Here is a 25,434-nt window from a genome sequence, read left to right on the forward strand (position 1 = left end):
TCAATGTGAGCAGTGAAGGACCCAGCAACACACTCAGACAAAAAAATGGTTCATCCCAAAGACAGAACTCCTCTACATTGGAGAGACCAAAAAGCCACTTCACAAGCACATGGTACAACATAGAAGAGTCAGCTCAATGGGACAAGACTCAGTGGTCCATCTGCATCTAAAGGACAAAGGTCACTCTTTTGAGGATCCCAATGTTCCCAATTTTGGACAGAGAAGACAGATGGTTTAAAAGAGGAGTGAAATAAGCCATCTATGTTCACTGTGAGCGACCATCTTTGAAAAGAGGCGGTGGTTTACGACACCAACTGTCTGCCATCTATAATCCAGTTTTGAGATCCCTTCCCAGACGCCTTAACGCCCACTCACATCCTGGGCCATCTGACCTCAGGAAATCACATGATAGGGTGGGGCTAAATTTCACAATGAGCTCATGTGATTAGGTAGAGGATCATGAGGGGGTCCATTGTCTCTCTCTGGGGAAACTCCCACAGGGCTTAAATCTGGAACTCGCCACCATTTGACCCTAGAACTGAAGAAGCTTCTCGGATGAGAGGTGAAACGTCTTCAAGCAAGTTAAAGAAGTCCAGACGCTTTTCACACTTCTTAGACAACAGGCTCACACCTAGCATAAAAAGCAGTGCATTACATCAGACCATGGCCACCTCATTTTATATTGTTGTGGTGGCACTTTCTTTTTTAGCTATTTGCTAGAAAAGAATCATATGGCATCATATTATTTCGAAATTGTTAGTTACTTGACCAAAAATACGTGTAATACTTTCTATATGGGCAAAAAAACAACAACTAAGGAAACATAACTAAATAATGTTACTGAACACCATGAATAATAAAGGCCTCTTGATGAAGGCCTAAATAAAATGCACCCCTTCATAAAATATTACATCTTGTCATGGAACTGGGTGTTAACCAGTGTTTTGTGTTTGAGTTCTTTTTCTTGATTATTGGTTATTCACAGTTTTGTGCTCTTTATTATTATTAGTTGTTCTTCTGGCGTCTAGTTTCAGACACTGTCTTCCTTGTGTTCCATGTGTCACATTCTTTCAGTCTGTTTCTCTGTGTCAAGTCTGCATCTTTGTGACTTGTCTCTTGTTTCCTGTTTTATTTTGATAGTCCCAGTCCTACGTGCATTGAGTCTAGTTTTAATAACCCTTGTCTCATTAAGTCTAGATTCTTCCAGCTGTGCTTCCCTCCTGAGTCTCAAACCTCGTTTTCCCTCAGTGTATTTAAGCCCTGTGTTTCTCTCAGTCACTGTTGTGTTGTATCCTCTTCATGCTTTGTGTTTCTGTCGTGCTTGTGTTAGTTTCTGAGTGTTTGGTTTCTATTTTTCCAGTTTGTGGTTTTGTGTTTTGTTTTTTTGTGAGGTTTAATTTTATGAAAATTCTCCCACTAATAAACGCTGCCGCTTTAAGTTTAACCTTCTGTTTCAGAGTCCTGCATTTGGGTTCTCCATCCTGCCTGCCACACAGTACACCATGACACATCTATTCTTTTCAAATTCTTCCTTTACCATCACCTCATCATAAAAACAAAAGATGAAATTTTGGGAGCATTCCTATGAAAATGTGACAAAGACTCAGAGACCAGTTTGATTCAATGCTTAAAGGTTTAATAATGAAGATAATGTTCATTCAGGGAAGTAAAGTGAAAGCTTAAAGCATTCTTTCCATTACACACTCAGTTTGTTCTTATTAAAAGAGACAATCCATCTACAGGTTGCATCATTTTTCAACTCATTCCTTATGTAGCGTTGCGGTGAACTAAAAAGAAGTAAAGATGTAAGAAGAGAAACATTTTAAGCTGGATTTATGAGATTATTTGCTCTAAAGACCGGTGAACCAAGCCTTCCTTCCAGAGATCGTCTGACTTTCCTGGCGCAGACAAATGGGTATCTGGCGTCACAGGGTATGTCATTCATACAGAGGTTTCCTGTAAGCACCAAAAATGAACATTAAGTGAAGCCATGCTCACATGGACGTCTATACTGACACAAATATTTAGTTTGCATAATAGCAGGAGCACCTGTCAATATTCATTTTTGACTCTACTTTCACAGCACTATGTAAATTTACTTTAAATTTAAAGACGTGAAATACAGCAATCTATTTTATTCATTATGGTAAAACACAAAGTTTGTCTCTGTTAAAAATAAAATTTAGAATTCATATTATTTTCCTGTAAGTCACTGCTATTTATCACACCAAATGATAAGCATTTTTTGAGAAAATGTGGATACTGTAACAGTTTTTGTTCCCCTCAAAATGAATTCATACACTTTCTTTTAAATTTTACCTGTCCAATTCATATGCAGGCAGTTCTCTCTGCCCCCGACATTGTTAGGCTCTCCATGACACCAGTTTGCATATGTGAAACGGGTTCCATCGATCCAAAACCAATAACACTCCTAGAAAACACAAAAAAATAACAGAGAATAATGTCGATAGGCAGGCATATCCTCTAGTGTCAGAACTAATGTCTAATATTGAGTAGTGTACCTCTTGAGCATCTGAGCCTCCAATCCATGTAGGGACATGATTACGAGCACCGTTAAGTATGACCCTCTGAATCGCTTGGTACTCTCCGAGGTTGCGCACAGACGCCAGATTTGCATTCAGGGACTGACAGTGTCTCTATAGGACAAAAGGTCTAGTTGAAACCAAGTTTGATATGAAAAGTATTAAAGCAGAGAGAAATGCTAAATCGAAATCACTGTTCTTACCTGCGCCTGAGCCCAAGTCAGTTGATTGGGAAAGAAGTGAAAGTATCGGTTTCCATATCTAGTCCAACCCCAGAGGCTCCTAAAACATGGAGATCTCTTCTCAACAAGATGCTCTCCTGAGGACAAGCAAAGACTACTTAGATACTCAAACATCAATTATCTTTGCTATTTACAAAAAAGTAATTGTGTCATGGTCCCTGTGCCTCCCCGGCCAGCCCAGTGTGGCCACAAGTGTTTGTTGTTTTTCTCTCACTCTGTCTCTCCTACCTGTCTGCCTGGGCGGAGCTCTGATTGGGCTCCTGCCCTTGGCCCACGCACCTGCAGCTGATCTCGAGCGGATTGCAGTTCTCTGGCTCTTAAGGCTGGGGCTCTGAGCTATTCGTCGCTGGAATATTGAGTAACTCTCGTTAGTATTGCCTGGCTTCCTTGCGATTCTACTGTTCCCGTGTTTGCCTTCGACTTACCCTCGTCTGTGTAAACAGGTTTGCCTGGATCAGCCCTTTTGTGACCCCTGGACCCCGTGAGTAGGAGAGTGAGCTGAGCTGCTTGTGTGGAGACTGTTTGGACGAGGAGCAGAGCGAGTGCGAAGAAGTGTGTCTCCCCAGCCAAGTGATCCCCGGGACCCTGGTGTTTCCCCCCCCTTCACGTGTATATAGTGCACCAGTGTGATTAATAAAGTGTCGTTGAACTGTGCTACCTCAGTCTGCGCCTGAGTCCGTTCCACTCCCGTGACAAATTGTCTTTCAAACCATGTGTAAATGTGTTTACACACACACACACACAAGCACACACACACACACACACACGCATGCATATATATATATATATATATATATATATATATATATATATATATATATATATAATGTATACATAAATTATAAATATTTTATTTTCTCACTGGTAAAACATAACATTTGAATACATACATTACATACAAGCATACAAGTGAGGACATAGATGTGCTCTTCAGCATGACAAAAAGTTATAATTTTGATAAATTTTAGTGGTAAATTTCCATTTATAATATTGATATTATAAGTGTTGTTTGTATTATTGATTCCACACATATATACGTTATCTATATTATACTACAATACTCACTGGCAGCAGTGGTCAGAGCGATCATTGCACAAAGAAGTGCAGACACAGTCAGCAGCTTCATGGTGATAATTAGTATCTCTGTGAACAACAAAAGACCCAAAGTTATTAGCACTTCATTAAACAAAGCACAGAAGGAATCTGAGTTTTCAGCCAACCTTTTGTAGAATATCTTGTCTGTTCAGTCAGTAGCTTCAGCCTTCCAAGGTTGGAACAAGGTGCTGAACAGCTCTGAGATCACGGCTTATATTCTGTCTCTTTGTAGTTTCAAAACAGGGAACTAACATTGAAAAAAATGACACGTGTATTATGTGATTCATGCTGGCCAGACTTTTACTGCACTTCTTTCTTTCTCAACCAAAACCAAAATTATTGCCAAATGCTGACTACTTCTTCCAGCTGCCCACTTAATTTTACTAGTCAACAACTAGTCAAACACTGGTCAACACTCCATAGTATAAATGGAGAACATTTTATATATTTAAGAAAGTATTTTCAGGAAAGAAAAAAAAAACCCATAAAACAAAGGAGAAGCTGAGTTTATGGACATTAAATAATCAGCGTTATTATGAAGATCTAAAATAATTTCTGACATTTTGCTCTCACAGTAATCATGATGAGAATGTTTCTTCAGTAGACCAATTCTTGCCAGTTCTTTCCTTAGCATTTCTGGAAAAGACATGCAATAAGAAAAAGATAAAATGAGACCAGTGCCTCAGCTGATAAGAGATGTCTTGTATCTTTGACAGGCATTCACCAGAAAATTTTTATGGAGACAGATCTGTCACAGTACTGGGTCTGTGTGCTGCGTTTTTGATCAGTTATGTTCTTGGATTTGTTGATTTTCATGGTTTTGAGTCACTATATTGTTTTCTGCTTATGTCAAATTCAGAGATGGGCAGTGATGCGTTAAAAGTAATGCGTTATTGTAATTTGATTACTTTTTTCAAGTAATCAGTAAAGTAACAGGACTACTTTTTCAAGTAACTTGACCAACACTGGTTATGTTCTTACTTTTCAGTCGTTAGCTTTCTGTAACTTTGCCCTCCCCCGTTCCACGTCTCACGTCTAGTTACTCTTCTCTCTGTGCTCCATGTCTGCTTGGTCTTCAACCCGTTTTCACTCCCTACTCATAATATAGCGACGATTTGTAACATCCCTAAAATTCTCATGTTAACGCAAAAGGTACCCTTCCATGTTTTTCTCAGTTCACTCCAATGTGAACCCGCTCGCAGCGATAAGAGACGCTTCGAGCAGAGGCTCCAGCCATCCATTTACTCCAATAATAACCCCGTCATGGCAAAACATGACGCCGTGAAGTACAATCTAACTGGAGAACCGAGGACCCTCTCCCCCGACGTGTTTTTCTCCCTAATGTAAGGCTTTCTTTGTTTTGTTTTGTTTTTTAGCCATCAGAATTGTTGTCTGAAGGCCAAGAAAGATGCCAAGTGGATTTACTTTACCAAGTGGATCATCATGGCCTTGCCATATTGGTCCATTTGATTGACCTTTATTATAATTATGTATTTATTTTATTTTTGTTTTTGAAAGACTGGACAGACATGACTGGGGGTCAGGACAGGGAGAAAGAATGAGAGGGAGAGAAAGAAAAATATTCCCATATATCATTGTTGTTTATTGTATTGCTCTCATGTTCTTCTGCTTGTTTTCTTTTCTTTCTCAACAGGTGATCCAGGTGATTGATATATGTATATTTTTTTTGTCTGCTTATTTAGTTGTTTTTTGTTTTTTTGCCCTTTATCCCCATCCCTCTTCTCCACTGTTTTTTCCCCCTCTTCCTTTCTCCTTTTTCTTTTCCTCATTCAAGTCTGTCCCGTATCTAGCAAGTGAAAATAAAAAAATAAATAAAATAAACAACAAAAGGTGAATCAAATAGACCATTACGGCAAGTCTGGGATGGTCAATTTGGTAAAAGCTCCAAAAGCTGATTCTGTTCATCTGGGCGTAGCGTTTTGGGGGAGAAACGTTTCGTCACTCTTTTATTAGTAGGTGGTCCAGGTCCAGTTTAGTTTTCGATTGCCAGTTCTTTCCTTAGCATTTCAGGAAAAGACATTAAATAAGAAATGAAAGATAAAATGAGACCAATGTCTCAGTTGAGAAGAAATGTCTTGCATTTTTGACAGGCATTCCTATCTGTGTCATATCCGAATTTCTTTGTAGAGAAAGATGTGAGGTTAGCACCACACTCAGCATAATTAATGGGCTGGGTCTGTGATTCCAGTAGAGAAAGAGCTGTGCAAAGTGTAAATAAAAATGATGTAAAGTAATAGCTAATTTTGAATTTGATTACATGAACTTATCTCAAGAAGTGGAAACATGGGACGACAAAGGAGTGGACAAGTAATCATTACTGAATGGAAAAAGCTCAAGGAACATTTTGCAACAATAAGTATGAAAAGGCATCTTAGCTATAAAGTTTCTCAGAAGCGGAGAGTTTCACCATTATCTAAAAAAAACTGCATCTAGGAACTGTGGAAACATTTCAGAATAATATATATTTATATAAAATTCTGAAGATGATGAATGTGTCATCAACTAGAGTACTCAATATTGTCAATAGATTCAGAGAATCTTGATAAATCTCTGTGGACAAGGGAGACAATTAAAACTAGATTCCATGATCTTAAAGACCTCAGGTGGCACTGCATTAAAAACTTGGATGACTCTCTCATGGGAATAATTGCATGGCTCAAGAATACTTCCAGAAAGGATTCTGTGTAATGTTAATTTGCCATGCTAATGACAAATCTCTATCATTAATTGAAGGTTAACTATGCAAAGAAGAAGACATATGTAACCCAAAATGCTTTTTCTTTTTTTATTGGATGAAAAGAGGAGTTTGTTCTACTGAGGAATAACATGCCTCCATGTTTAACATACAGTGGTTTGCAAAAGTATTCGGCCCCCTTGAACTTTTCCACATTTTGTCACATTACAGCCACAAACATGAATCAATTTTATTGGAATTCCATGTGAAAGACCAACACAAAGTGGTGTACATGTGAGAAGTGGAACGAAAATCATACATGATTCCAAACATTTTTTACAAATAAATAACTGTAAAGTGGGGTGTGCGTAATTATTCAGCCCCCTGAGTCAATGCTTTGTAAAACCACCTTTTGCTGCAATTCCAGCTGCCAGTCTTTTAGGGTTCGTCTCTACCAGCTTTGCACATCTAGACTGAAATTCTTGATCATTCTTCTTTGCAAAACAGCTCCAGCTCAGTCAGATTAGATGGACAGCGTTTGTGAACAGCAGTTTTCAGATCTTGCCACAGATTCTCGATTGGATTTAGATCTGGACTTTGACTGGGCCATTCTAACACATGGATATGTTTTGTTTTAAACCATTCCATTGTTGCCCTGGCTTCATGTTTAGGGTCGTGTCCTGCTGGAAGGTGAACCTCCGCCCCAGTCTCAGGTCTTTTGCAGACTCCAAGAGGTTTTCTTCCAAGATTGCCCTGTATTTGGCTCCATCCATCTTCCCATCAACTCTGACCAGCTTCCCTGTCCCTGCTGAAGAGAAGCACCCCCAGAGCATGATGCTGCCACCACCATACTTGACAGTGGGGATGGTGTGTTCAGAGTGATGTGCAGTGTTAGTTTTCCGCCACACAAAGCATTTTGCATTTTGGCCAAAAAGTTCCATTTTGGTCTCATCTGACCAGAGCACCTTTTTCCACATGTTTGCTGGGTCCCCCACATGGCTTGTGGCAAACTGCAAACGGGTCTTCTTGGTTTTCTGTTAACAATGGCTTTCTTCTTGCCACTCTTCCATAAAGGCCAACTTTGTGTAGTGCACGACTAATAGTTGTCCTATGGACAGATTCCCCCACCTGAGCTGTAGATCTCTGCAGCTCGTCCAGAGTCACCATGGGCCTCTTGGCTGCATTTCTGATCAGCGCTCTCCTTGTTCGGCCTGTGAGTTTAGGTGGACGGCCTTGTCTTGGTAGGTTTACAGTTGTGCCATACTCCTTCCATTTCTGAATGATCGCTTGAACAGTGCTCCGTGGGATGTTCAAGGCTTGGGAAATCTTTTTGTAGCCTAAGCCTAATTTTCCAATAACTTTATCCCTGACCTGTCTGGTGTGTTCTTTGGACTTCATGGTGTTGCTGCTCCCAATATTCTCTTAAACAACCTCTGAGGCCGTCACAGAGCAGCTGTATTTGTACTGACATTAGATTACACACAGGTGCACTCTATTTAGTCATTAGCACTCATCAGGCAATGTCTATGGACAACTGACTGCACTCAGACCAAAGGGGGCTGAATAATTACGCACACCCCACTTTGCAGTTATTTATTTGTAAAACATTTTGGAATCATCTATGATTTTCGTTCCACTTCTCACATGTACACCACTTTGTGTTGGTCTTTCATGTGGAATTCCAATAAAATTGATTCATGTTTGTGGCTGTGATGTGACAAAATGTGGAAAAGTTCAAGGGGGCCGAATACTTTTGCAAGCCCCTGTATGTCTTGTTTCCGAGTCACATATAAGATACTTTGTGTCTTAAAGTTTTGCAGATTTAAATGAGTAGCTTTTGAGCCTGAAACAGACTTTAAAGCCTTATTCAAAACACTCCTTTAATTACAACAAAATGGTTTCGGGAACACTGCCAAGGCTTAGGAACCTGCTTGAGATTATCTGATGGCTCGGTCTTAGCCAAAGGAGCCTGAACAAGCATCTTGGGTCTATTTGCACAGTTTTTTACCCACCAGACAAAGGAAGGAACTGAACCAAACGGTAGAAACCAGCGGGGGGAAAAACTAAGAATAAAGATGTCCTATTGATACTGACTGGCTTGCAGGACTCACTGGTAGGAAGCTGAAAGGTAAACAGGCTGTTGCTAAGCAAGGTCATGGAGCAAGACACGGAATGGATGAGCCTTCAATTCCACTTCCTCTATAACAATGACTTGATCATTTTCTAGGTCGGGTATGGGGTTTTAGCCTCTGTTCTTTAGCACTTTATAATGCATTTGAATATTCAAGCTACGTATAGGATTGAGGGAAGTTTTCATGTTGAGAAACACCACAACTAGAAATCCATTTATCTAAAAGAAACTATCTAAACCTACCTGGTCATATATTGAAATGTAATTGCCCCTCTCATTAAATCGTGAAAATATTGGAATAATTTTTTGTAATGTTTCACTTTCCTTAGTTAAAGGCAGTGTTCATGATTTGTCAATAAGAAGGAGACTAGGCAAAATGGCATCCATTGAAGGGTTTCAAGGCAAAAAACGATAAAATATAAAAACTTAAAATAAGTCACAGTTTCACCATGTCTTCTTTAAGGATTTAGGTTTTGGAAGCAAGAAAGGGAAATAACAGGAAATAATATCAGTAAGGATCTTGGGCACTTTGTACAGCTTTCAAATAATTATCAAATGACTGTCATTCTACCCCTGCCATGGTATATTATTCTGTTTTCAATTTTTTCTTTAACTAGTTTTACACATGGCAATTATATTATAACAAGTCAGTAGTTAATTGGGCATGAGTTAGAGGTAAGACCAAGTGTGATTCAACAGATCCCTTTGTTAAAAAAAAAAAAAAAAAACCTTCAGGGAACCTTGAACAGCCCCAACCTGGGGGCAGGCCTCCAAGACTGATTCATTTGAGATCAAAGGGTCCCAAATCCGCCAGGGAGGTCTGTTATCCCATAGGAAATAGTGCTTTGTGAAATAAGTCGGGGCCAAATCTGGAGGCCCGGGCAGTACAATCATGGGCTATAAAAACTGGCTTTAGGCAAATCAAAAATCATCTTCCTGGTGGGAAAGGAGTTGAAAAAGCTGGTGGACATCAGAGGTGAAGGAAAATGTGGCTCACTTGTGGAATATTTTAGGTACCTGACATGTACAGACAAGCAAAGTGGGCCTTGGCTTTGTGTGCCCAAACGAGAAACACAGAATGGGTCTGCATTTGTTTCTACTTCCTCTATGAAATATGATGAAATATGTCAAAAGTTGCCAATTCATGTTGGCCTCAACCTCAGTTATTCGACACTTGATCATGACAGTATATCACTTTTACTTTTGGGAACTTTTATTTTCGACAGTTAAAATAATGAGATAGCTATAAAGCCCCAAGTCTTGTGAAATAATGTCTGAAGTGAAAATAATTTCAGAAGCTTTGAAAGATGTTTTTTCTTTAGAATGTTAGCAAGGCTGTTGGCTAATTGATGATAGCATGATAATGAGTTTATCTGTCAGTCACAGACTTTAGATATGCTCTTCTTTGCTGTTTATATTTATATGTTAATTCTCACATACTGGTGAGAAAACACCAGTATATGAGGATTTTTTTTAGTCTTCTTAAAGTAACCCAATATACAAAAACCAACAATGTCAGGTTCAGGGTAAGTACGTGACCCAAATGCAGGACTTCACAAAAGAGACTGTTTATTCACAGTGGAGATGGTGAACAATAACGTGACAGTTTCCAAAAATATGGCTTCCATTGTGGAGCTCCTGACTCCCACACAGTGCTCATGGTCTGTAGTGTGAATGGTGAAAACTCCAACACTTGATATATACAATAGCTCCACTCCTGTGACACACTCCCTTCCAGGCTCTTGAAAAGACAAGATCAAGCAAAGATAGTTTCATCTCAGAGTCAGGGCTGTACTGACTAGTTAGCTCAGCCACACTGTTAAGTAGTGGGCCACTGATGGGGATGATCAGCGGCAGCCGGTGAGACTTGATGCAGGACAGTTATGGCTGGCTTCAGGATGGGAAATCCTTCCAGCCTCATGATCAGAGATGATTAGAGACAGTAACGTGTATCTGATTACTTTTTTCAAGTGACGAGTAAAGTAAGGAATTACTATTGCAAAAAAGGTCATTAGATTACTGTTACTTTCCCGTAAGCATGCTTCGTTACTGCGTTATTAACCAGTGATTTTTTTTGTGAGAGTGTCTCATGACAATGACGTAAGCGTGTGCAACGTTCGTGGTTAACAGCTGTGTGCAGATCAACAATGGATAATATAACGAGTGCGGGACAGAGTATGACTGTGCAGCATTTAAAGCGTGGAAGTACTGACCTTACTTTAAATTTTGATTCAGTAAAAAGAGACAGAAACATTGGCGCCCGTGGGGTGTGTGGGAAGAAAACTTCTTTTTATAGCGAAAAAAACTCCTAAACTTCCAAGGAAGCACCGAGTATGCTGCCACAGGAATTTGAAATTCACAGAGAAACTGCCGGATCCTTCCGCTGACATGACCACTGTGGCACACCTGCACCAGGGCAAACCTCCACCCGCCCCACTCCTGCTAAACAGGTGAAGTTTTCTCTGGTCCCCTCCCCAATCAGACCAGGAGTGACATGTTTAGCCGCATGTTCTCCTTAAATTGCTGGCTGTCTGAGTGGTGTCCCAGAAATGATGTGGGCTTCATAGATAATTGGCAAACCTTCTGGAGGAAACCTGGTCTTGTTAGGAGAGACGGCATCCATCCCACTTTGGATGGAGCAGCTCTCATTTCTAGAAATATGGACAAATTTATTAAACCCCCCAAAATATGACTATCCAGAGTTGGGACCAGGAAGCAGAGTTGCAGTCTTACACACCTCTCTGCAGCTTCTCTCCTCCTGCTACCCCCCCAAAAACCCATCTCCATAGAGACTGTGTCAGCTTCCAAAAAGACAAAAAACAAACTAAAAACCAGCAACAAACAACTTAAACATAAACAATTACAAAGAAAGAACAATACAGTATCCACATCTGAACCAAAGAGTAAAACAGTGAAATGTGGATTATTAAATATTAGGTCTCTCTCCTCCAAGTCTCTGTTAGTACATGACTTAATAATTGATCAACAAATTGATTTACTCTGCCTTACAGAAACCTGGTTGCAGCAGGATGATTATGTTAGTTTAAATGAATCAACACCCCCGAGTCATTCTAACTACCAGAAATCTCAAAGCACAGGCCGAGGGGGCGGTGTGGCAGCAATTTTTCACACCAGCCTATTAATTAATGAAAGACCAAGACAGACTTTTAATTCATTTGAAAGCCTGATGCTTAGCCTCGTCCACCCCAGCTGTGAAACTCAGAAACCAGTCTTACTTGTTATCATCTATCGTCCACCTGGGCCTTACACAGAGTTTCTGTCTGATTTCTCAGACTTTATATCTCATTTAGTTCTGAGCTCAGATAAAATAATTATTGTGGGTGATTTTAACATCCATGTAGATGCTAAAAATGACAGCCTCAACATGGCATTTAGTCTGTTATTAGACTCAATTGGTTTCTCTCAAAATGTAAAAGAACCCACCCACCACTTTAATCACACTCTAGATCTTGTTTTAACATATGGCATAGAAACTGAACATTTAACAGTGTTTCCTGAAAACCCTCTCCTGTCTGATCATTTCCTGATAACATTTACATTTACAATAATTGATTACACAGCAGTGGAGAGTAGACTTTATCAAAGTAGATGTCTTTCTGAAAGTGCTGTAACTAAGTTTAAGAATATAATCCACCCACTGTTATCATCTTCAATGCCCTGTACCAACACAGAGCAGAGCAGCTATCTGAACGCTACCCCAACAGAGGTCGATTATCTTGTTAATAATTTCACCTCCTCACTAAGTACGACTCTGGATACTGTAGCTCCTGTGAAAACTAAGGCCTCAAATCAGAAGTACCTGACTCCGTGGTATAATTCTCAAACACGTACCCTAAAGCAGATGACTCGTAATCTGGAGAGGAAATGGCGTGTCACAAATCTAGAGGATCATCATTTAGCCTGGAGAAATAGTTTGCTGCTTTATAAGAAAGCCCTCCGCAAAGCCAGAACATCTTACTATTCGTCACTGATTGAAGTAAATAAGAACAACCCCAGGTTTCTCTTCAGCACTATAGCCAGGCTGACAAAAAGTCAGAGCTCTGTTGAGCCAACCATCCCTTTAACGTTAACTAGTAACGACTTCATGAACTTCTTCACAAATAAAATTTTTATCATTAGAGAAAAAATTACCAATAATCATCCCACAGATGTAATATTATCTACAGCTACCATTGATGTTAAGTTAGACTCTTTTTCTCCCATTGATCTTTCTGAGTTAACTTCAATAATTACTTCCTCCAAACCATCAACCTGTCTTTTAGACCCCATTCCTACAAAACTGCTCAAAGAAGTCCTGCCATTAATTAATTCTTCGATCTTAAATATGATCAACCTATCTCTAAATAATCGGCTATGTACCACAGGCCTTCAAGCTGGCTGTAGTTAAACCTTTACTCAAAAAGCCATCTCTAGACCCAGCAGTCTTAGCTAATTATAGGCCAATCTCCAACCTTCCTTTCATATCAAAAATCCTTGAAAGAGTAGTTGTCAAACAGCTAACAGATCATCTGCAGAGGAATGGTTTATTTGAAGGGTTTCAGTCAGGTTTCAGAGCTCAGCACAGCACAGAAACAGCTTTAGTGAAGGTTACAAATGATCTTCTTATGGCCTCTGACAGTGGACTCATCTCTGTGCTTGTCCTGCTAGACCTTAGTGCAGCATTCGATACTGTCGACCATAATATCCTATTAGAGCGATTAGAACATGCAGTAGGTATTACAGGTACTGCGCTGCAGTGGTTTGTATCATATCTATCTAATAGACTCCAGTTTGTGCATGTAAATGGAGAGTCCTCTTCACACACTGAGGTTAATTATGGAGTTCCACAGGGTTCAGTGCTAGGACCAATTCTGTTTACATTATACATGCTTCCCTTAGGCAGTATCATTAGAAGACATAGCATACATTTTCACTGCTATGCTGATGACACCCAGCTCTATCTGTCCATGAAGCCAGATGACACACACTAATTAGTTAAACTGCAGGAATGTCTTAAAGACATAAAGACCTGGATGGCCGCTAACTTTCTGCTTCTTAATTCAGATAAAACTGAGGTTATTGTACTCGGCCCTGAAAATCTTAGAAATATGGTATCTAACCAGATTCTTACTCTGGATGGCATTACCTTGGCCTCCAGTAACGCGGTGAGGAACCTTGGAGTCATTTTTGACCAGGACATGTCCTTCAACGCACATATTAAACAAATATGTAAGACTGCTTTCTTCCATTTGCGCAACATCTCTAAAATTAGAAATATCCTGTCTCAGAGTGACGCTGAAAAACTAGTTCATGCATTTATTACTTCCAGGCTGGACTACTGTAATTCATTATTATCAGGATGTCCAAAAAACTCGCTGAAAAGCCTTCAACTAATCCAAAATGCTGCAGCAAGAGTCCTGACAGGGACTAGAAAGAGAGAGCAGATTTCTCCTGTTTTGGCTTCCCTTCATTGGCTTCCTGTTAAATCCAGAATTGAATTCAAAATCCTGCTCCTCACATACAAGGTCTTAAATAATCAGGCCCCATCTTATCTTAATGACCTTGTAGTACCATATCACCCTATTAGAGCACTTCGCTCTCGCTCTGCAGGCCTACTTGTTGTTCCTAGAGTATTTAAAAGTAGAATGGGAGGGAGAGCCTTCAGTTTTCAGGCCCCTCTTCTGTGGAACCAGCTTCCAGTTTGGATTCGGGAGACAGACACTATCTCTACTTTTAAGATTAGGCTTAAAACTTTCCTTTTTGCTAAAGCATATAGTTAGGGCTGGACCAGGTGACCCTGAATCCTCCCTTAGTTATGCTGCAATAGATGTAGGCTGCCGGGGGATTCCCATGATGCATTGAGTTTTTCCTTTCCAGTCACCTTTCTCACTCACTATGTATTAACAGACCTCTCTGCATTGAATCATATCTGTTATTAACCTCTGTCTCTCTTCCACAGCATGTCTTTATCCTGTCTTCCTTCTCTCACCCCAACCGGTCGCAGCAGATGGCCCCGCCCCTCCCTGAGCCTGGTTCTGCCGGAGGTTTCTTCCTGTTAAAAGGGAGTTTTTCCTTCCCACTGTCGCCAAAGTGCTTGCTCATAGGGGGTCATATGATTGTTGGGTTTTTCTCTGTATCTATGAAGCGCCTTGAGGCGACTTTTGTTGTGATTTGGCGCTATATAAATAAAATTGAATTGAATTGAATTGAAAATAGATTTATGAGCAACAGGACTTAGTGCCGCTGAGTCTTTGATTTTATTTATTTTCTGGACTCTGGAGGTTTACCCAGTGACAGGTGTGCCGCAGGTGTGCCATTTTACCACTGACATGCTAAAATCTAAAGAGCAGATCAGACAGAGACTTAAAATGCTTCCAGATGAGAATATCTTCAAAAGGTGTTTGAATTCAATGAGAAGGCTGATCTAGCGCAGCATAAAAAGTCTAAGACTTGTACATGGAAGAAATGGAGAAGAAGGCTTTGTTATCTACCCTGGAATACCACCAAGCCATTGGTTCAGGTATGTGGATGACACCTGGATGAAAATCAAATCTTAGGACGTACCACAATTCACGGATCACATTAACTTGGTTGACCAACACAGCAAGTTCACCAGGGAGGTTATGAAAAGTGGCAGGTTAGCCTTCTTAGACTGTGAGATTTCCATCAGTAATGGGGGACATTTAGAAGTTGATGTGTACCGTAAACCTACGCATAGAGATCAGTATTTAAGGTTTGACTCTCATCATCAACTGGAGAATAAACTGGGTGTCATCAGGACGCTACAACACAGAGCGAACACCATCCCCACAGACACAGCGGCCAGGGAAGCAGAAGAACATCACATCAGGAAAGTCTCGAGTATATGTGGTTATCCCAGCTGGACATTTGTCAAAGCTAGGAAGGCGCCAAAAGAAAGCTCCAGCCGATCCAGGAGAGAAGGACCACCGCTGCCTAAGGAAAAACCCTTAATGATCCCATATGTGTCAGGAGTATCGGAGCAGTTAAGAATCCTTTTCTCTAAACACAATGTCGCTTATGACTTTTAAACCCCAAAACACACTGTGCCAAAAATTGATCCAATGAAACAGGTCCCCTAATGTAAACAGAGTAATATAGTGTACACTGTTAGGTGCCAGGAGGATTGCCATGATTTTTATACATCAGGGAAACAAAATAACCTCTAGATAAGCAGATGGCACAATACAGAAGAGCTAACTTGTCAGGCCAGGACTCCATAAAGAAAATATTTAATTTCTACATCATGTGAGCACAGAAATTTGAATTTGCATCAGGTATTTGGAAAATGGTGGATTTATGCCTGGATGTGTATGAATCTTTTGAAGTATTCCCATGAAAATGTGACAAAGACTCAGAGACCAGTTTGATTCAATGCTTAAAGGTTTAATAATGAAGATGATGTTCATTCAGGGAAGTAAAGTGAAAGCTTAAAGCATTCTTTCCATTACACACTCAGTTTGTTCTTATTAAAAGAGACAATCCATCTACAGGTTGCATCATTTTTCAACTCATTCCTTATGTAGCGTTGCGGTGAACTAAAAGAAGTAAAGATGTAAGAAGACAAACATTTTAAGCTGGATTTATGAGATTATTTGCTCTAAAGACCGGTGAACCAAGCCTTCATTCCAGAGATCGTCTGACTTTCCTGGCGCAGACAAATGGGTATCTGGCGTCACAGGGTATGTCATTCATACAGAGGTTTCCTGTAAGCACCAAAAATGAACATTAAGTGAAGCCATGCTCACATGGACGTCTATACTGACACAAATATTTAGTTTGCATAATAGCAGGAGCACCTGTCAATATTCATTTTTGACTCTACTTTCACAGCACTATGTAAATTTACTTTAAATTTAAAGACGTGAAATACAGCAATCTATTTTATTCATTATGGTAAAACACAAAGTTTTTCTCTGTTAAAAATAAAATTTAGAATTCATATTATTTTCCTGTAAGTCACTGCTATTTATCACACCAAATGATAAGCATTTTTTGAGAAAATGTGGATACTGTAACAGTTTTTGTTCCCCTCAAAATGAATTCACACACTTTCTTTTAAGTTTTACCTGTCAAATTCATATGCAGGCAGTTCTCTCTGCCCCCGGCATTGTTAGGCTCTCCATGACACCAGTTTGCATATGTGAAACGGGTTCCATCGATCCAAAACCAATAACGCTCCTAGAAAACACAAAAAAAACAGAGAATAGTGTCAATAGGCAGGCATATCTTCTAGTGTCAGAACTAATGTCTAATATTGAGTAGTGTACCTCTTGAGCATCTGAGCCTCCAATCCATGTAGGGACATGATTACGAGCACCATTAAGTATGACCCTCTGAATCGCTTGGTACTCTCCGAGGTTGCGCACAGACGCCAGATTTGCATTCAGGGACTGACAGTGTCTCTAAAGGACAAAAGGTCTAGTTTAAACCAAGTTTGATATGAAAAGTATTAAAGCAGAGAGAAATGCTAAATCGAAATCACTGTTCTTACCTGCGCCTGAGCCCAAGTCAGTTGATTGGGAAAGAAGTGATAGTATCGGTTTCCATATCTAGTCCAACCCCAGGGGCTCCTAAAACATGCAGATCTCTTCTCAACAAGATGCTCTCCTGAGGACAAGCAAAGACTACTTAGATACTCAAACATCAATTATCGTTGCTATTTACAAAAAAGTAATTGTCTTTCAAACCATGTATATGCTTAAACCTTTATACCCCCGCAAACAAACACACACACACACACACACACACACACACACACACACACACACACACACACATACACATATATATATATATATATATATATATATAAATTATAAATATTTTATTTTCTCACTGGTAAAACATATCATTTGAACACATACATTACATACAAGCATACAAGTGAGGACATAGATGTGCTCTTCAGCATGACAATAATCTGAGAGGAAAATTGTTACCAACCTGGGGGATTTGATTCAGACCCATCCTTACCCACTTCATCTGGAAGAACCCAAAAAAAGTTATAATTTTGATAAATTTTAGTGGTAAATTTCCATTTATAATATTGATATTATAAGTGTTGTTTGTATTATTGATTCCACACATATATACGTTATCTATATTATACTACAATACTCACTGGCAGCAGTGGTCAGAGCGATCATTGCACAAAGAAGTGCAGACACAGTCAGCAGCTTCATGGTGATAATTAGTATCTCTGTGAACAACAAAAGACCCAAAGTTATTAGCACTTCATTAAACAAAGCACAGAAGGAATCTGAGTTTTCAGCCAACCTTTTGTAGAATATCTTGTCTGTTCAGTCAGTAGCTTCAGCCTTCCAAGGTTGGAACAAGGTGCTGAACAGCTCTGAGATCACGGCTTATATTCTGTCTCTTTGTAGTTTCAAAACAGGGAACTAACATTGAAAAAAATGACACGTGTATTATGTGATTCATGCTGGCCAGACTTTTACTGCACTTCTTTCTTTCTCAACCAAAACCAAAATTATTGCCAAATGCTGACTACTTCTTCCAGCTGCCCACTTAATTTTACTAGTCAACAACTAGTCAAACACGGGTCAACACTCCATAGTATAAATGGAGAACATTTTATATATTTAAGAAAGTATTTTCAGGAAAGAAAAAAAAAACCATAAAACAAAGGAGAAGCTGAGTTTATGGACATTAAATAATCAGCGTTATTATGAAGATCTAAAATAATTTCTGACGTTTTGCTCTCACAGTAATCATGATGAGAATGTTTCTTCAGTAGACCAATTCTTGCCAGTTCTTTCCTTAGCATTTCTGGAAAAGACATGCAATAAGAAAAAGATAAAATGAGACCAGTGCCTCAGCTGATAAGCGATGTCTTGTATCTTTGACAGGCATTCACCAGAAAATTTTTATGGAGACAGATCTGTCACAGTACTGGGTCTGTGTGCTGCGTTTTTGATCAGTTATGTTCTTGGATTTGTTGATTTTCATGGTTTTGAGTCACTATATTGTTTTCTGCTTATGTCAAATTCAGAGATGGGCAGTGATGCGTTAAAAGTAATGCGTTATTGTAATTTGATTACTTTTTTCAAGTAATCAGTAAAGTAACAGGACTACTTTTTCAAGTAACTTGACCAACACTGGTTATGTTCTTACTTTTCAGTCGTTAGCTTTCTGTAACTTTGCCCTCCCCCGTTCCACGTCTCACGTCTAGTTACTCTTCTCTCTGTGCTCCATGTCTGCTTGGTCTTCAACCCGTTTTCACTCCCTACTCGTAATATAGCGACGATTTGTAACGTCCCTAAAATTCTCATGCTAACGCAAAAGGTACCCTTCCATGTTTTTCTCAGTTCACTCCAATGTGAACCCGCTCGCAGCGATAAGAGACACTTCGAGCAGAGGCTCCAGCCATCCATTTACTCCAATAATAACCCCGTCATGGCAAAACATGACGCCGTGAAGTACAATCTAACTGGAGAACCGAGGACCCTCTCCCCCGACGTGTTTTTCTCCCTAATGTAAGGCTTTCTTTGTTTTGTTTTGTTTTTTAGCCATCAGAATTGTTGTCTGAAGGCCAAGAAAGATGCCAAGTGGATTTACTTTACCAAGTGGATCATCATGGCCTTGCCATATTGGTCCATTTGATTGACCTTTATTATAATTATGTATTTATTTTATTTTTGTTTTTGAAAGACTGGACAGACATGACTGTCAGGACAGGGAGAAAGAATGAGAGGGAGAGAAAGAAAAATATTCCCATATATCATTGTTGTTTATTGTATTGCTCTCATGTTCTTCTGCTTGTTTTCTTTTCTTTCTCAACAGGTGATCCAGGTGATTGATATATGTATATTTTTTTTGTCTGCTTATTTAGTTGTTTTTTGTTTTTTTGCCCTTTATCCCCATCCCTCTTCTCCACTGTTTTTTCCCCCTCTTCCTTTCTCCTTTTTCTTTTCCTCATTCAAGTCTGTCCCGTATCTAGCAAGTGAAAATAAAAAAATAAATAAAATAAACAACAAAAGGTGAATCAAATAGACCATTACGGCAAGTCTGGGATGGTCAATTTGGTAAAAGCTCCAAAAGCTGATTCTGTTCATCTGGGCGTAGCGTTTTGGGGGAGAAACGTTTCGTCACTCTTTTATTAGTAGGTGGTCCAGGTCCAGTTTAGTTTTCGATTGCCAGTTCTTTCCTTAGCATTTCAGGAAAAGACATTAAATAAGAAATGAAAGATAAAATGAGACCAATGTCTCAGTTGAGAAGAAATGTCTTGCATTTTTGACAGGCATTCCTATCTGTGTCATATCCGAATTTCTTTGTAGAGAAAGATGTGAGGTTAGCACCACACTCAGCATAATTAATGGGCTGGGTCTGTGATTCCAGTAGAGAAAGAGCTGTGCAAAGTGTAAATAAAAATGATGTAAAGTAATAGCTAATTTTGAATTTGATTACATGAACTTATCTCAAGAAGTGGAAACATGGGACGACAAAGGAGTGGACAAGTAATCATTACTGAATGGAAAAAGCTCAAGGAACATTTTGCAACAATAAGTATGAAAAGGCATCTTAGCTATAAAGTTTCTCAGAAGCGGAGAGTTTCACCATTATCTAAAAAAAACTGCATCTAGGAACTGTGGAAACATTTCAGAATAATATATATTTATATAAAATTCTGAAGATGATGAATGTGTCATCAACTAGAGTACTCAATATTGTCAATAGATTCAGAGAATCTTGATAAATCTCTGTGGACAAGGGAGACAATTAAAACTAGATTCCATGATCTTAAAGACCTCAGGTGGCACTGCATTAAAAACTTGGATGACTCTCTCATGGGAATAATTGCATGGCTCAAGAATACTTCCAGAAAGGATTCTGTGTAATGTTAATTTGCCATGCTAATGACAAATCTCTATCATTAATTGAAGGTTAACTATGCAAAGAAGAAGACATATGTAACCCAAAATGCTTTTTCTTTTTTTATTGGATGAAAAGAGGAGTTTGTTCTACTGAGGAATAACATGCCTCCATGTTTAACATACAGTGGTTTGCAAAAGTATTCGGCCCCCTTGAACTTTTCCACATTTTGTCACATTACAGCCACAAACATGAATCAATTTTATTGGAATTCCATGTGAAAGACCAACACAAAGTGGTGTACATGTGAGAAGTGGAACGAAAATCATACATGATTCCAAACATTTTTTACAAATAAATAACTGTAAAGTGGGGTGTGCGTAATTATTCAGCCCCCTGAGTCAATGCTTTGTAAAACCACCTTTTGCTGCAATTCCAGCTGCCAGTCTTTTAGGGTTCGTCTCTACCAGCTTTGCACATCTAGACTGAAATTCTTGATCATTCTTCTTTGCAAAACAGCTCCAGCTCAGTCAGATTAGATGGACAGCGTTTGTGAACAGCAGTTTTCAGATCTTGCCACAGATTCTCGATTGGATTTAGATCTGGACTTTGACTGGGCCATTCTAACACATGGATATGTTTTGTTTTAAACCATTCCATTGTTGCCCTGGCTTTATGTTTAGGGTCGTGTCCTGCTGGAAGGTGAACCTCCGCCCGAGTCTCAAGTCTTTTGCAGACTCCAAGAGGTTTTCTTCCAAGATTGCCCTGTATTTGGCTCCATCCATCTTCCCATCAACTCTGACCAGCTTCCCTGTCCCTGCTGAAGAGAAGCACCCCCAGAGCCTGATGCTGCCACCACCATACTTGACAGTGGGGATGGTGTGTTCAGAGTGATGTGCAGTGTTAGTTTTCCGCCACACAAAGCATTTTGCATTTTGGCCAAAAAGTTCCATTTTGGTCTCATCTGACCAGAGCACCTTCTTCCACATGTTTGCTGGGTCCCCCACATGGCTTGTGGCAAACTGCAAACGGGTCTTCTTGGTTTTCTGTTAACAATGGCTTTCTTCTTGCCACTCTTCCATAAAGGCCAACTTTGTGTAGTGCACGACTAATAGTTGTCCTATGGACAGATTCCCCCACCTGAGCTGTAGATCTCTGCAGCTCGTCCAGAGTCACCATGGGCCTCTTGGCTGCATTTCTGATCAGTGCTCTCCTTGTTCGGCCTGTGAGTTTAGGTGGACGGCCTTGTCTTGGTAGGTTTACAGTTGTGCCATACTCCTTCCATTTCTGAATGATCGCTTGAACAGTGCTCCGTGGGATTTTCAAGGCTTGGGAAATCTTTTTGTAGCCTAAGCCTAATTTTCCAATAACTTTATCCCTGACCTGTCTGGTGTGTTCTTTGGACTTCATGGTGTTGTTGCTCCCAATATTCTCTTAAACAACCTCTGAGGCCGTCACAGAGCAGCTGTATTTGTACTGACATTAGATTACACACAGGTGCACTCTATTTAGTCATTAGCACTCATCAGGCAATGTCTATGGACAACTGACTGCACTCAGACCAAAGGGGGCTGAATAATTACGCACACCCCACGTTTCAGTCATTGATTTGTAAAAAATGTTTGGAATCATGTATGATTTTCGTTCCACTTCTCACGTGTACACCACTTTGTGTTGGTCTTTCATGTGGAATTCCAATAAAATTGATTCATGTTTGTGGCTGTGATGTGACAAAATGTGGAAAAGTTCAAGGGGGCCGAATACTTTTGCAAGCCCCTGTATGTCTTGTTTCCGAGTCACATATAAGATACTTTGTGTCTTAAAGTTTTGCAGATTTAAATGAGTAGCTTTTGAGCCTGAAACAGACTTTAAAGCCTTATTCAAAACACTCCTTTAATTACAACAAAATGGTTTCGGGAACACTGCCAAGGCTTAGGAACCTGCTTGAGATTATCTGATGGCTCGGTCTTAGCCAAAGGAGCCTGAACAAGCATCTTGGGTCTATTTGCACAGTTTTTTACCCACCAGACAAAGGAAGGAACTGAACCAAACGGTAGAAACCAGCGGGGGGAAAAACTAAGAATAAAGATGTCCTATTGATACTGACTGGCTTGCAGGACTCACTGGTAGGAAGCTGAAAGGTAAACAGGCTGTTGCTAAGCAAGGTCATGGAGCAAGACACGGAATGGATGAGCCTTCAATTCCACTTCCTCTATAACAATGACTTGATCATTTTCTAGGTCGGGTATGGGGTTTTAGCCTCTGTTCTTTAGCACTTTATAATGCATTTGAATATTCAAGCTACGTATAGGATTGAGGGAAGTTTTCATGTTGAGAAACACCACAACTAGAAATCCATTTATCTAAAAGAAACTATCTAAACCTACCTGGTCATATATTGAAATGTAATTGCCCCTCTCATTAAATCGTGAAAATATTGGAATAATTTTTTGTAATGTTTCACTTTCCTTAGTTAAAGGCAGTGTTCATGATTTGTCAATAAGAAGGAGACTAGGCAAAATGGCATCCATTGAAGGGTTTCAAGGCAAAAAACGATAAAATATAAAAACTTAAAATAAGTCACAGTTTCACCATGTCTTCTTTAAGGATTTAGGTTTTGGAAGCAAGAAAGGGAAATAACAGGAAATAATATCAGTAAGGATCTTGGGCACTTTGTACAGCTTTCAAATAATTATCAAATGACTGTCATTCTACCCCTGCCATGGTATATTATTCTGTTTTCAATTTTTTCTTTAACTAGTTTTACACATGGCAATTATATTATAACAAGTCAGTAGTTAATTGGGCATGAGTTAGAGGTAAGACCAAGTGTGATTCAACAGATCCCTTTGTTAAAAAAAAAAAAAAAAAAAAAAAAAACCTTCAGGGAACCTTGAACAGCCCCAACCTGGGGGCAGGCCTCCAAGACTGATTCATTTGAGATCAAAGGGTCCCAAATCCGCCAGGGAGGTCTGTTATCCCATAGGAAATAGTGCTTTGTGAAATAAGTCGGGGCCAAATCTGGAGGCCCGGGCAGTACAATCATGGGCTATAAAAACTGGCTTTAGGCAAATCAAAAATCATCTTCCTGGTGGGAAAGGAGTTGAAAAAGCTGGTGGACATCAGAGGTGAAGGAAAATGTGGCTCACTTGTGGAATATTTTAGGTACCTGACATGTACAGACAAGCAAAGTGGGCCTTGGCTTTGTGTGCCCAAACGAGAAACACAGAATGGGTCTGCATTTGTTTCTACTTCCTCTATGAAATATGATGAAATATGTCAAAAGTTGCCAATTCATGTTGGCCTCAACCTCAGTTATTCGACACTTGATCATGACAGTATATCACTTTTACTTTTGGGAACTTTTATTTTCGACAGTTAAAATAATGAGATAGCTATAAAGCCCCAAGTCTTGTGAAATAATGTCTGAAGTGAAAATAATTTCAGAAGCTTTGAAAGATGTTTTTTCTTTAGAATGTTAGCAAGGCTGTTGGCTAATTGATGATAGCATGATAATGACTTTATCTGTCAGTCACAGACTTTAGATATGCTCTTCTTTGCTGTTTATATTTATATGTTAATTCTCACATACTGGTGAGAAAACACCAGTATATGAGGATTTTTTTTAGTCTTCTTAAAGTAACCCAATATACAAAAACCAACAATGTCAGGTTCAGGGTAAGTACGTGACCCAAATGCAGGACTTCACAAAAGAGACTGTTTATTCACAGTGGAGATGGTGAACAATAACGTGACAGTTTCCAAAAATATGGCTTCCATTGTGGAGCTCCTGACTCCCACACAGTGCTCATGGTCTGTAGTGTGAATGGTGAAAACTCCAACACTTGATATATACAATAGCTCCACTCCTGTGACACACTCCCTTCCAGGCTCTTGAAAAGACAAGATCAAGCAAAGATAGTTTCATCTCAGAGTCAGGGCTGTACTGACTAGTTAGCTCAGCCACACTGTTAAGTAGTGGGCCACTGATGGGGATGATCAGCGGCAGCCGGTGAGACTTGATGCAGGACAGTTATGGCTGGCTTCAGGATGGGAAATCCTTCCAGCCTCATGATCAGAGATGATTAGAGACAGTAACGTGTATCTGATTACTTTTTTCAAGTGACGAGTAAAGTAAGGAATTACTATTGCAAAAAAGGTCATTAGATTACTGTTACTTTCCCGTAAGCATGCTTCGTTACTGCGTTATTAACCAGTGATTTTTTTTGTGAGAGTGTCTCATGACAATGACGTAAGCGTGTGCAACGTTCGTGGTTAACAGCTGTGTGCAGATCAACAATGGATAATATAACGAGTGCGGGACAGAGTATGACTGTGCAGCATTTAAAGCGTGGAAGTACTGACCTTACTTTAAATTTTGATTCAGTAAAAAGAGACAGAAACATTGGCGCCCGTGGGGTGTGTGGGAAGAAAACTTCTTTTTATAGCGAAAAAAACTCCTAAACTTCCAAGGAAGCACCGAGTATGCTGCCACAGGAATTTGAAATTCACAGAGAAACTGCCGGATCCTTCCGCTGACATGACCACTGTGGCACACCTGCACCAGGGCAAACCTCCACCCGCCCCACTCCTGCTAAACAGGTGAAGTTTTCTCTGGTCCCCTCCCCAATCAGACCAGGAGTGACATGTTTAGCCGCATGTTCTCCTTAAATTGCTGGCTGTCTGAGTGGTGTCCCAGAAATGATGTGGGCTTCATAGATAATTGGCAAACCTTCTGGAGGAAACCTGGTCTTGTTAGGAGAGACGGCATCCATCCCACTTTGGATGGAGCAGCTCTCATTTCTAGAAATATGGACAAATTTATTAAACCCCCCAAAATATGACTATCCAGAGTTGGGACCAGGAAGCAGAGTTGCA

The 25,434-nt window shown here is 39.8% G+C and overlaps 2 protein-coding genes across 2 annotated transcripts; both read right to left on the minus strand.

The window, feature by feature from the left end:
- Nucleotides 1–1,657: 1,657 nt before the first annotated feature.
- Nucleotides 1,658–4,117, minus strand: LOC147334522 (uncharacterized). The gene is made up of 8 exons (XM_086287353.1): nt 4,006–4,117; nt 3,851–3,928; nt 3,211–3,386; nt 3,014–3,131; nt 2,747–2,862; nt 2,523–2,657; nt 2,320–2,431; nt 1,658–1,956 (listed from the first exon to the last, which is right to left on the minus strand). The coding sequence occupies exons 2-8, from the start codon at nt 3,909–3,911 to the stop codon at nt 1,823–1,825; spliced, it is 852 nt and encodes a 283-aa protein (XP_086143479.1). The 5' UTR covers nt 3,912–3,928; nt 4,006–4,117; the 3' UTR covers nt 1,658–1,822.
- Nucleotides 4,118–16,100: 11,983 nt separating this feature from the next.
- LOC147334523 (ladderlectin-like) lies at nt 16,101–18,115 on the minus strand. Its single transcript, XM_086287354.1, has 7 exons — nt 18,004–18,115; nt 17,849–17,926; nt 17,671–17,709; nt 17,219–17,334; nt 16,995–17,129; nt 16,794–16,905; nt 16,101–16,430 (listed from the first exon to the last, which is right to left on the minus strand). Exons 2-7 carry the CDS (start codon nt 17,907–17,909, stop codon nt 16,348–16,350), a joined length of 546 nt encoding a protein of 181 aa, XP_086143480.1. The 5' UTR covers nt 17,910–17,926; nt 18,004–18,115; the 3' UTR covers nt 16,101–16,347.
- Nucleotides 18,116–25,434: the final 7,319 nt, after the last annotated feature.

This window comes from Aulonocara sp. 'chitande type north' Nkhata Bay, linkage group LG3 (genome assembly GCF_057382095.1).
Source record: "Aulonocara sp. 'chitande type north' Nkhata Bay isolate Kocher_YH1m ecotype deep benthic linkage group LG3, A_spYH_male_GT1.1, whole genome shotgun sequence".
NCBI classification, from domain to species: domain Eukaryota; kingdom Metazoa; phylum Chordata; class Actinopteri; order Cichliformes; family Cichlidae; genus Aulonocara; species Aulonocara sp. 'chitande type north' Nkhata Bay.

Bases quoted from the DNA above. Each gene is read 5' to 3' on its own strand.
- LOC147334523 (XM_086287354.1), bottom strand. From the start codon at position 17,909: ATGAAGCTGCTGACTGTGTCTGCACTTCTTTGTGCAATGATCGCTCTG. The intron at 17,710-17,848 runs GTGAGTATTGTA...GGGTTCTTCCAG, and splicing joins CGCTCTGACCACTGCTGCCA to ATGAAGTGGGTAAGGATGGG. The intron at 17,335-17,670 runs GTTGGTAACAAT...GCTTGTCCTCAG, and splicing joins GTCTGAATCAAATCCCCCAG to GAGAGCATCTTGTTGAGAAG.
- LOC147334522 (XM_086287353.1), bottom strand. From the start codon at position 3,911: ATGAAGCTGCTGACTGTGTCTGCACTTCTTTGTGCAATGATCGCTCTG. The intron at 2,432-2,522 runs GTACACTACTCA...TGTGTTTTCTAG, and splicing joins GAGGCTCAGATGCTCAAGAG to GAGTGTTATTGGTTTTGGAT. The intron at 1,957-2,319 runs GTAAAATTTAAA...TGGTGCTTACAG, and splicing joins CCTGCATATGAATTGGACAG to GAAACCTCTGTATGAATGAC.